Source organism: Pseudophryne corroboree, chromosome 5, assembly GCF_028390025.1.
Source record: "Pseudophryne corroboree isolate aPseCor3 chromosome 5, aPseCor3.hap2, whole genome shotgun sequence".
NCBI classification, from domain to species: domain Eukaryota; kingdom Metazoa; phylum Chordata; class Amphibia; order Anura; family Myobatrachidae; genus Pseudophryne; species Pseudophryne corroboree.
In genome coordinates this window covers 66,603,217-66,615,755 of record NC_086448.1, presented here as the reverse complement: position 1 = coordinate 66,615,755, position 12,539 = coordinate 66,603,217, and the positions used below count along the sequence as shown (strand labels likewise).

The 12,539-nt window shown below is 48.7% G+C and overlaps 1 protein-coding gene across 1 annotated transcript in view; it reads left to right on the top strand.

Moving 5' to 3' along the window:
• The window catches only part of SQLE (squalene epoxidase), a 64,580-nt gene extending 55,288 nt beyond the window's left edge, over positions 1 to 9,292 (top strand). Inside the window, exons 9-11 of the mRNA XM_063921330.1 lie at positions 4,264 to 4,360; positions 6,080 to 6,167; positions 8,788 to 9,292. Of these exons, the coding sequence (XP_063777400.1) occupies positions 4,264 to 4,360; positions 6,080 to 6,167; positions 8,788 to 8,980 (378 nt within the window). The 3' untranslated portion in view covers positions 8,981 to 9,292. The remainder of the gene's footprint in view (positions 1 to 4,263; positions 4,361 to 6,079; positions 6,168 to 8,787) is intronic.
• Positions 9,293 to 12,539: the final 3,247 nt, after the last annotated feature.

Genomic DNA, 12,539 nt, shown 5'->3' with positions numbered 1-12,539 from the left:
GTGGCTAAATGTATTCGATATATGATTATTGCAATCAAAGATGTCTTGCATATCACAGAGGAACCCCCTGTCCCTGACACGCGGGTACACATGTATAAGGGAAAGAAAACTGAGATAACTTTTCCCCCCTCACATGAGCTGAACGAGTTATGTGAGAAAGCTTGGGAATCTCCAGACAAGAAACTGCAGATTCCCAAAAGGATTCTTATGGCGTATCCTTTCCCGCCAACGGACAGGATACGGTGGGAATCCTCCCCTAGGGTGGACAAAGCTTTGACACGCTTATCCAAAAAGGGGGTGTGGTATTGAAAGTCGACAGTAACTAGGTCGACAATGTCTAGGTCGACAGGGTGTCTAGGTCGACAGGGTCTTTAGGTCGACATGTTCTAGGTTGACAGGTCAAAAGGTCGACATGAGTTTTTAATGTTATTTTGGTGTAGTTTTCTTCGTAGAGTGACCGGGAACCCCAATTAGTGCACCGCGTCCCCTCGCATGGTGCCTTCGCTTCGCTCGGCACAGATTACCGTTCCAATCGTCCACGTGGATCGTTAAGTATGAAAAGGTTAAAAAAAAGAAAAAAATTGTGAAAAACTCATGTCGACCTTTTGACCTGTCTACCTAGAACATGTCGACCTAAAGACCCTGTCGACCTAGTAACTGTCGACCACTAGTGGTCGACCTAGACATTGTCGACCTAGTTACTGTCGACTTTCAGTCCGGTTCCCCAAAAAGGTAGCGCTGCCTTCCCAAGATACGGCTACCCTCAGGGATCCTGCTGATCGCAAGCAGGAGGTTACCCTGAAGTCCATTTATACACATTCAGGTACTTTACTCAGACCGGCTATTGCGTCGGCATGGGTGTGTAGTGCTGTAGCAGCATGGACAGATACCTTATCAGCGGAAATTGATACCCTGGATAAGGATACCATCCTATTGACCCTAGGACATATAAAAGATGCTGTCTTATATATGAGAGATGCACAAAGAGACATTGGTCTATTGGGTTCGAGAATCAACGCTATGTCGATCTCGGCTAGAAGAGTCCTTTGGACCCGACAATGGACAGGTGATGCCGACTCAAAAAGGCATATGGAAGGGTGAGGAATTGTTTGGGGAAGGTCTCTCGGACCTGGTCTCCACTGCTATGGCAGGCAAATCTAATTTTTTACCTTATATTCCCTCAAAACCTAAAAAAGCACTGCATTATCAAATGCAGTCCTTTCGATCAAATAGAAACAAGAAAGGCCGTGGATCGTCCTTTCTTGCCAGAGGTAAGGGCAGAGGGAAAAAGTTGTACAACACAGCTAGTTCCCAGGAACAGAAGTCCTCCCCGGCCTCTGCAAAATCCACCGCATGACGCTGGGGCTCCACTAAGGGAGTCCGCCCCAGTGGGGGCACGTCTTCAAATTTTCAGCCACATCTGGGCCCACTCACAGGTGGATCCCTGGGCAATAGAAATTGTTTCCCTAGGTTACAAACTGGAATTCGAAGAGGTGCCTCCTCGCCGGTTTTTCAAATCGGCTCTGCCAACGTCTCCCCAAGAACGGGAGATAGTGTTAAATGCACAGGTGGTGGTCAAGGTTCCCCCGCTTCAACAGGGCAGGGGATATTACTCAACCCTGTTTGTGGTCCCGAAACCGGACGGTTCGGTCAGACCCATTTTAAATTTAAAATCCCTGAACCTATACTTGAAAAGGTTCAAATTCAAGATGGAATCGCTCAGGGCGGTCATCACCAGCCTGGAAGGGGGAGATTTTATGGTATCTCTGGACATAAAGGATGCATACCTTCATGTTCCCATATATCCACCTCATCAGGCGTACCTGAGATTTGCGATACAGGATTGTCATTACCAATTTCAGACGTTGCCGTTTGGGCTTTCCACGGCCCCGAGAATTTTCACCAAGGTAATGGCGGAAATGATGGTGCTCCTGCGCAAGCAAAGTGTCACAATTATCCCGTACTTGGACGATCTCCTCATAAAAGCGAGATCAAGAGAACAATTACTGAACAGCATGTCACTTTCACTGAAGGTGTTACAGCAACACGGCTGGATTCTCAATATCCCGAAGTCGCAGCTGGTTCCTACGACTCGTCTACCCTTCTTGGGCATGATTCTGGATACGGACCAGAAAAGGGTGTATCTGCCGATAGAGAAGGCTCAAGAACTCGTGACTTTGGTCAGGAACCTATTGAATCTAAAACAGGTGTCAGTGCATCACTGCACGCGAGTCCTGGGAAAGATGGTGGCATCTTACGAGGCCATTCCATTCGGCAGGTTCCATGCACGGACCTTCCAATGGGACCTACTGGACAAATGGTCCGGGTCGCATCTACAAATGCATCGGTTGATCACCCGGTCCCCCCAGGGCCAGGGTGTCTCTCCTGTGGTGGCTGCAGAGTGCTCACCTTCTAGAGGGCTGCAGATTCGGCATTCAGGACTGGGTCCTGGTGACCACGGACGCGAGCCTCCGAGGTTGGGGTGCAGTCACACAAGGAAGGAACTTCCAGGGTCTTTGGTCAAGTCAGGACACTTGTCTTCACATCAACGTCCTGGAGCTAAGGGCCATATTCAACGCCCTTCGTCAAGCGGAGACTTTGCTTCGCGACTTACCAGTTCTGATCCAGTCAGACAACATCACCGCAGTAGCTCATGTAAACTGCCAGGGCGGCACAAGGAGCAGAGTGGCAATGGCGGAAACCACAAGGATTCTGCGCTGGGCGGAAAACCATGTAAGCGCCCTATCAGCAGTGTTCATTCCAGGAGTGGACAACTGGGAAGCAGACTTCCTCAACAGGCACGACCTGCATCCGGGAGAGTGGGGACTTCATCAGGAAGTCTTCACACAGATTGCAAGCCAGTGGGGCCTGCCCCAGATAGACATGATGGCGTCCCGCCTAAACAAAAAACTGCAAAGGTATTGCGCCAGGTCAAGAGACCCTCAGGCGGTAGCGGTGGACGCACTAGTGACACCGTGGGTGTTCCACTCAGTATATGTGTTTCCTCCTCTTCCTCTCATCCCAAAGGTGTTGAGAATAATAAGAAAAGGAGGAGTTCGGACAATTCTCATTGTTCCAGATTGGACACGAAGGGCCTGGTACCCGGAATTGCAGGAGATGCTCACAGAAGATCCGTGGCCTCTTCCTCTAAGACAGGACCTGTTGCAACAGGGGCCCTGTCTGTTCCAGACTTACCGCGGCTGCGTTTGACGGCATGGCGGTTAAACGCCGGATCCTAGTGGAAAAGGGCATTCCGGATGAGGTCATTTCTATTCCTATAAAGGCTAGGAAGGATGTGACAGCTAAACATTATCACCGTATATGGCGTAAATATGTTGCTTGGTGTGAGGCCAGGAATGCTCCTACGGAAGAATTCCATCTGGGCCGTTTCCTTGGGCCTAAAATTAGGCTCCATTAAGGTTCAGATTTCGGCATTATCCATTTTCTTTCAAAAAGAATTGGCTTCGCTTCCAGAAATACAAACTTTTGTAAAGGGAGTGCTTCATATTCAGCCTCCTTTGTACCTCCGGTGGTGCCTTGGGACCTTAACATGGTTTTGAGTTTCCTTAAGTCGCACTGGTTTGAACCACTTCAGACAGTAGAGTTAAAATATCTCACTTGGAAGGTGGTCATGTTGTTGGCCTTAGCTTCGGCTAGGCGAGTGTCAGAATTGGCGGCTTTGTCTCACAAAAGCTTTTCATACTGTTTACTGGTTGGGTTATCACAAGTTATATGGTGTGATTGGTGTGGGCTGGTATGAATCTTGCCCTTGGTTTAACAAAAATCCTTTCCTTGTACTGTCCGTCTCCTCTGGGCACAGTTTCTCTAACTGAGGTCTGGAGGAGGGGCATAGAGGGAGGAGCCAGTGCACACCCAGATCCAAAGTCTTTCTTAAAGTGCCCATGTCTCCTGCGGAGCCCGTCTATCCCCATGGTCCTTACGGCGTCCCCAGCATCCTCGACGGACTACGAGAAAAAGATTTACCGGTAGGTATAAAATCTTATTTTTCTATGTTGTCTATAAATCCAGAACTGGATTATATTACACTAAAGTAGCTGGAATTACTACATGTGATGTCCCAGAGATGTAATCCATAGATGTATGTACATGTAATCCGTTGATGATAATATCGGTGTACGTCTAGATCAGCATTACATTACTAGTTATTCTCCCTTTTTCTAGATCACATTTCTCCAGTGTACTTTACCGCTCACCTTTCACTGCTGATATAATCACATTTGTGTGTCCTATTATATTTTTTAGGCCAAGAAGACGTTTTACTGGTCAAGGAAGAAGTCCCATTCGTTTGTAGTGAATGTCCTGGCCCAGGCCTTGTATGAGCTCTTTGCTGCTACAGACGGTGAGTGTAACCTGCACAGCGCGGGTCCGTGATGTCAGGCTGCGACTGCCTCCAAATACAGATGTATATTGTTCTCCGGCAGCGCTGGAAGCAGGAGACTGAACTTGAAACTTGATCAGATTAAGAGTTGAACTTTACAGAACATAATAATGGTTTCTAAAGGGAAAATCCACTTCAATAAGAAGAATTGTTATCATTGTGGGTTTTATGATCCTTCCTTACACAGGACACAGTTATTATAGATACACAGTTATATATACACTCACAGATTCCCCAAGGGCACGTTTCCTATCTCCCTCAAATCATGTTTCCATTCTCGCCCCTGCACCGTATAGAATAAGTCAGCTCTTGGGTAAACATTGATACAGTTCTCTTCCCTATACCCACCCCCTTTAAGTCACCTAATTTATAATGCCATGCTGTAACGCTAGTCTTGTCCTGTGGGTGTGACTTTTATGCTGGCGTAATGGAGACAAGAGAACTGTAACGTGTCAATAATAAATAATGTGCAAGCTAAAGGAAAAAAGCTGAAAGCCGATCGGGTCCTGATACTGGTGGGGAGGGGACGTAGTAAGATGAGCTTCAGATAAACTATACGTGGACAAGAATCGGCGTTGTGTACCTAGGGCTGCGTGGCCGCACCATTCTGGGGAGCCCAGGCCCTTTCAGTATGTTGCCTTTCCACAAACACAGTTGGCACAGAAGTGCTGTCACCGGTTGGTAATCACGAAGATATGTCCCTGACATAGGGTCTGATTCATGTGTGTAAGTAAAGCAAAAAGAGCTAGTAACTTTGGGCCTAATTGAGACCTGATCGCCCCCTAGGGGTTTTTTGCACTGCTGCGATCAGATATTCTCCACCCACAGGGAGTGTATTTCCGCTGTGCAAGTGTGCAAACGCATGTGTAGCAGAGCTGTACAAATAGATCTTGTGCAGTCTCTGCGCGGGCCAGGACTTACTCAGCCGCTGCGATCACATCAGCCTGTCCGGGACCGGAATTGACGTCCGGAACCCTCCCTGCAAACACATGGACACGCCTGCGTTTTTCCAACCACTCCCAGAAAACGGTCAGTTGACACCCACAAACGCCCTCTTCCTGTCAGTCTCCTTGCGAATGCCCGTGCGAACGGATCTGTCGCACACACCCATGGCTGAGCGGCGATCCGTTTTGTACCCGTGCGACGCACCTGCGCATTGCGGTGCATACGCATGTGCAGTTTGGACCTGATCGCCCGCTGTGCAAAAACACAGCCTAGCGATCAGGTCTGAATTACCCCCTTTGTTAAACCATGTTGCCATGCAAGGGGAGCAAATAAATTTCTGTGCAGGGTAAATACTGGCTGCTTTTGCATGTAGCTCATAAATGTTAGCTTTACTTTTACACAGCAATTTAGATTTCAGGTTGAATACACTCCATCCAGATCTAACTCTCTCTGCACATGTTACATCTGCCCCACCTGAAGTGCAGCATGGTTTTGCCCAGGCGGTTGCTTTTTTGCTTTACTTAGAAACATGGAGCAGGCCCTTTGTACAAGTTCACACTCACAATTTATTATTGTTATTTAAGTTCACAAATGACACATTGCATTATTAGGCTTGTTTTTGCTTGCATCATGATAAAAGTGAGAACAAAAACCAAGCAAGATTCTCCTAATGCTTATGTTTATTCATCAAAGAAAGTTCTAACATGCTAACAGTGTGCCATGTTCTTTCCCCAGACTCCCTGTACCAGCTGAGAAGAGCCTGCTTCCATTACTTCAAACTAGGAGGAGAATGTGTGGCCGGCCCCATAGGGCTTCTGTCTGTGTAAGTGATCATTACTATTACAGTGTAGCCATCCCCTGCGCTCACTGAGTGTACTGTCAGAAGAAGGTATAGTGAAGGTGTTGCCTATGACGACCAACCAGATTCTAGATATCATTTCACTAAGTGTACTAGGTGACCGATAGCTATATTCAGGGGCGTCACTGGGGTCCGTGACACCTGGTGCGCCGACAAGTCCTGCTGCGTCTGACCGAAAAAGGGGGATTGACCTTGTGGGAAGGAGGAGTGTGCCTGGCATTCCCAGAGATGCTTTGCTACGTAACGTTAAGGCCCATACACATTAGACTATGTCGCTCTGTGAGCGACGTCGTCTAGTGTTTCCCTGGCCGGTCGGCGTCCGCCTGTACACACTGAGCGATATGACCGCTCATATCGCTCAGTGACGTCACGCCTCCGGCGGCCGTGCATGCAGCTCCTGGACAACAGTTTAGATTGAGCATGCATGCACTGCCGACAGTGACGATCGTTGACGACCCGCGGGGCCGCGCATCGGTCGTCGCTGGCGGCATACACACTTGCCGATAAAATGAGCGACGTCGCTCAGGGAGGGGGAAAATGAGCGACGTCGCTCATTTTATCGGTAAGTGTGTATGGGCCTTTACAGTGCAGCCAGGGCAGCTGTACTAGGCATGTGCACCTGTGCGGTCCAGGTGCACATGCCTTGTGACGCCATTTGGTATAATCAGCACCTTATCTGGGTGCCAGGTCCCCCCCTCCTCCCCCCTGAGCGCATGCTGTCATTAGCCTGTTCACCTGTTGGGTTGGGTGGGTAAGCTGCCTTACCATCTACAGATCACTATTGCACCGCTCAGAGCATCTTTAGGGCGCTTGGCTCGGCTGTACAGCCTGCAGTGTGTGTGGCCAGAATGTCCAAAGAACACCCTGGTTGGCAATGCGGAAGTAAAACTGGCTGAAGAGTGGCTAGCCAGATGTGCAGGCAGTGAGGAACCTCCACTACCCCCAGGGCACTCCGCCCAACCTGCGGAGGCTCCAATATCTGAGCTACACACTGGGCCTGGTTCAGATGCGGTTAGAGCTGCGCCCTCCCAATTATCACTACTTCACGAATATACAGGACCCATGCTGCGTGAACAGGTCCTGGGACGCAGCCCAGCATCAGACTGTCTGTGATTGACAGTCTGATGCTGTTTGGGAACAGGTGGCAACGCTCTCCGTTTCTCCAAATGGCTTGTCACTGTCATTTAGGGGGAGGGACGAGGCCAAGAATCTCCGTAGTTGCACTGAGATTTCCTGGCCTCTGTGACGGGTGGCTTGTACGGCACCATGACTGTCCAGTGATCATGGTGAGTCCAGTGGTCCGATGCTGCGTCCTAGGTTGGATCACTACTGCAGCAGGAGGTGTCTGCATGTAATAGATGCCTCCTGCTGCATCACCATACAGCGCTATCACTGCTGCTTCCACGGAAGTGATAACAACTCCAACCACACCTGAATTAGACCCACTGAGCCAAGTAACCGTTTTGCTGCCACACCATTGAATGTACATATATCTGCCCCACAAGGAGGATGATGAAGTTACAATAAAATGTGGGAAATATGGTCGGCTTATCCTCACAGTGCAGGATATCGGGAGACTGAGGCTGAGAATTTCATGCTAGCCGACCGATCAGATAATTGAATGCGTGTGTTTGTGACCATGATTTCTCTGGTTTATCGCTGAAACAATCATTCATACATACTTTACAATAAAACCGTTCAAACAGGCGATTATTGGCACATTGGTCCAATAATTGTATAGTGTGTTCCTAGCTTTATACTGCTGTGGGTATTATTTAGATGAGACAATGGTGGTCATTCCGAGTTGTTCGCTCGCAAGCTGCTTTTAGCAGCTTTGCACACGCTAAGCCGCCGCCTACTGGGAGTGAATCTTAGCTTATCAAAATTGCGAACGAAAGATTCGCAATATTGCGAAAAGACTTCTCTGTGCAGTTTCTGAGTAGCTCGAGACTTACTCTGCCAGTGCGATCAGTTCAGTGCTTGTCGTTCCTGGTTTGACGTTACAAACACACCCAGCGTTCGGCCAGACACTCCCTCGTTTCTCCAGCCACTCCCGCGTTTTTCCCAGAAACGGTAGCGTTTTTTTCGCACACACCCATGAAACGGCCAGTTTCCGCCCAGAAACACCCACTTCCTGTCAATCACATTACGATCACCAGAACGAAGAAAAAACCTCGTAATGCCGTGAGTAAAATACTTAACTACATAGCAAATTTACTTGGCGCAGTCGCACTGCGGACATTGCGCATGCGCATTAGCGACTATTCGCTCCGTTGCGACAAAAAAATAACGAGCGAACAACTCGGAATGACCCCCAATGTATTTGGGAATTTTGTTAACTACATCATTTTCTTTCATTCAGATTTTGTTTATTATTAAAGCCAGAACCTCCCTGAATGTGCTGCAGAATTTGGTTCCATTGGCAGCTCAGCTCCCCTAGTGCGTTGGGGGTGGGGTGGGACGGGCAATTTGGGGTGTACAATTTCTAGTTAGAAAAGGGCCTTAGTAATTCCACAGGTCCAGATAAAAATAATGATACAGGTCCAGTGATTACAAATAATGAGTTGTCTTCGTCTCCCTGCAGGTTGTCCCCCAGACCTATGCTGCTTATCGGACATTTTTTCGCTGTCGCTTTTTATGCCGTCTATTTCTGCTTCAAGACGGAGCCCTGGCTGACGAAGCCCCGCGCCTTGGTCAGAAGCAGCGCCGTCCTCTACAGGGCGTGTTCTGTCATCATCCCTCTCATATACTCAGAGATGAAATACTTGTTCTACTGAATCCAGCCACAGTACGGTCTAACACTGAACACTTAATCCTAGCTGCAGTGGGCTTAGAATACACCTGAGAAGGTGCCTAGTGGGTTTCACCTGGTAACTATACTGGCTCCACACTGATCTTATCCTGTACAGGTAGAATGATTGCTATGTATGGCATGACTTGCCCAGCCGGAGGCGTTAGATCAGATGTTTTCTACAACAGGATTCACGGTCATGTGACACACTTACTGCTGGAAAGTGGATGTAAAGTAATTTCTCTATCGTCCTAAGTGGATGCTGGGGTTCCTGAAAGGACCATGGGGAATAGCGGCTCCGCAGGAGACAGGGCACAAAAAAGTAAAGCTTTACTAGGTCAGGTGGTGTGCACTGGCTCCTCCCCCTATGACCCTCCTCCAGACTCCAGTTAGATTTTGTGCCCGAACGAGAAGGGTGCAATCTAGGTGGCTCTCCTAAAGAGCTGCTTAGAGAAAGTTTAGTTTAGGTTTTTTTTCTTTACAGTGAGTCCTGCTGGCAACAGGATCACTGCAACGTGGGACTTAGGGGGAAAGTAGTAAACTCACCTGCATGCAGAGTGGATTTGCTGCTTGGCTACTGGACACCATTAGCTCCAGAGGGATCGAACACAGGCCCAGCCGTGGAGTCCGGTCCCGGAGCCGCGCCGCCGACCCCCTTGCAGATGCTGAAGCGTGAAGAGGTCCGGAAACCGGCGGCTGAAGACTCCTCAGTCTTCATAAGGTAGCGCACAGCACTGCAGCTGTGCGCCATTTTCCTCTCAGCACACTTCACTGGGCAGTCACTGAGGGTGCAGAGCGCTGGGGGGGGGCGCTCTGAGAGGCAAATATAAACCTTATACAAGGCTAAAAATACCTCACATATAGCCCATAGGGGCTATATGGAGATATTTAACCCCTGCCTGACTGGAAAAATAGCGGGAGAAGAACCCGCCGAAAAAGGGGCGGGGCCTATCTCCTCAGCACACGGCGCCATTTTCTGTCACAGCTCCGCTGGTCAGAACGGCTCCCAGGTCTCTCCCCTGCACTGCACTACAGAAACAGGGTAAAACAGAGAGGGGGGGCACATTAATGGCTATATATATATATATTAAAGCAGCTATAAGGGAGCACTTAATATAAGGATATCCCTTGTATATATAGCGCTTTGTGGTGTGTGCTGGCAGACTCTCCCTCTGTCTCCCCAAAAGGGCTAGTGGGTCCTGTCTTCATTAGAGCATTCCCTGTGAGTTTGCGGTGTGTGTCGGTACGTGGTGTCGACATGTATGAGGACGATATTGGTGTGGAGGCGGAGCAATTGCCAAATATGCAGATGTCACCCCCCAGGGGGTCGACACCAGAATGGATGCCTTTATTTGTGGAATTACGTGATGGTTTATCTTCCCTTAAACAGTCAGTTGAGGACATGAGGCGGCCGGACAATCAATTAATGCCTGTCCAGGCGCCTCAAACACCGTCAGGGGCTGTAAAACGCCCTTTGCCTCAGTCGGTCGACACAGACCCAGACACGGGCACTGATTCCAGTGACGACGGTAGAAATTCAAACGTATTTTCCAGTAGGGCCACACGTTATATGATTTTGGCAATGAAGGAGACGTTACATTTAGCTGATACTACAGATACCGTAAAACAGGGTATTATGTATGGTGTGAAAAAACTACAAACAGTTTTTCCTGAATCAGAAGAATTAAATGACGTGTGTGATGAAGCGTGGGTTGCTCCTGATAAAAAGTTGATAATTTCAAAAAAGTTATTGGCATTATACCCTTTCCCGCCAGAGGTTAGGGCGCGCTGGGAAACACCCCCTAAGGTGGACAAGGCGCTCACACGCTTATCCAAACAAGTGGCGTTACCCTCTCCTGAGACGGCCGCACTTAAGGATCCATCAGATAGAAAGATGGAAGTTATTCAAAAGAATATATACACACATGCAGGTGTTATACTACGACCAGCTATAGCAACTGCCTGGATGTGCAGTGCTGGAGTAGTTTGGTCAGAATCCCTGATTGAAAATATTGATACCCTAGATAGGGACAATGTTTTACTGTCGTTAGAACAAATAAAGGATGCATTTATCTATATGCGTGATGCACAGAGGGATATTTGCACACTGGCATCTCGGGTGAGTGCTATGTCCATTTCAGCCAGAAGAGCCTTATGGACACGACAGTGGACAGGCGATGCGGATTCAAAACGTCACATGGAGGTTTTGCCGTATAAAGGGGAGGAGTTATTTGGAGTTGGTCTATCAGACTTGGTGGCCACGGCTACTGCCGGGAAATCCACTTTTTTACCTCAAGTCACTCCCCAACAGAGAAAGGCACCGACCTTTCAACCGCAGCCTTTTCGCTCCTACAAAAATAAGAGAGCAAAGGGCTTGTCGTACCTGCCACGAGGCAGAGGAAGAGGGAAGAGACACCAACAGGCAGCTCCTTCCCAGGAACAGAAGCCCTCCCCGGCTCCTGCAAAAACCTCAGCATGACGCTGGGGCCTCTCAAGCGGACTCGGGGACAGTGGGGGGCCGTCTCAAAAATTACAGCGCGCAGTGGGCTCACTCGCAGGTAGACCCCTGGATCCTGCAGATAATATCTCAGGGGTACAGGTTGGAATTAGAGACGGATCCTCCTCATCGTTTCCTGAAGTCTGCCTTACCAACCGTCTCTTCCGAAAGGGAGAGGGTGTTGGAAGCCATTCACAAGCTGTACGCTCAGCAGGTGATAGTCAAAGTACCCCTATTACAACAAGGAAAGGGGTATTATTCCACTCTATTTGTGGTACCGAAGCCGGATGGCTCGGTAAGGCCTATTCTAAATCTGAAGTCCTTGAACCTCTACATAAAAAAGTTCAAGTTCAAGATGGAGTCACTCAGAGCAGTGATAGCGAACCTGGAAGAAGGGGACTTTATGGTATCCTTGGACATCAAGGATGCGTATCTACACGTTCCGATTTACCCCGCACACCAGGGGTACCTCAGGTTCATTGTTCAAAAACTGTCACTATCAGTTTCAGACGCTGCCGTTCGGATTGTCCACGGCGCCTAGGGTCTTTACCAAGGTAATGGCCGAGATGATGATTCTTCTTCGAAGAAAAGGCGTATTAGTTATCCCATACTTGGACGATCTCCTAATAAGGGCAAGGTCCAGAGAACAGCTGGAGACAGCTTTAGCACTATCTCAAGAGGTGCTAAGACAACACGGGTGGATTCTGAATATTCCAAAATCCCATTTAATCCCGACAACTCGTCTGCTGTTCCTAGGAATGATTCTGGACACGGTTCAGAAAAAGGTTTTCCTTCCAGAGGAAAAAGCCAAGGAGTTATCCGATCTGGTCAGGAACCTCCTAAAACCAGGAAAAGTGTCAGTACATCAATGCACAAGAGTCCTGGGAAAAATGGTGGCTTCTTACGAAGCAATTCCATTCGGCAGATTCCAGGCAAGAATATTCCAAAGGGATCTGTTGGACAAATGGTCAGGGTCGCATCTGCAGATGCACCTGCGAATAACCCTGTCACCAAAGACAAGGGTGTCACTTCTGTGGTGGTTGCAGAA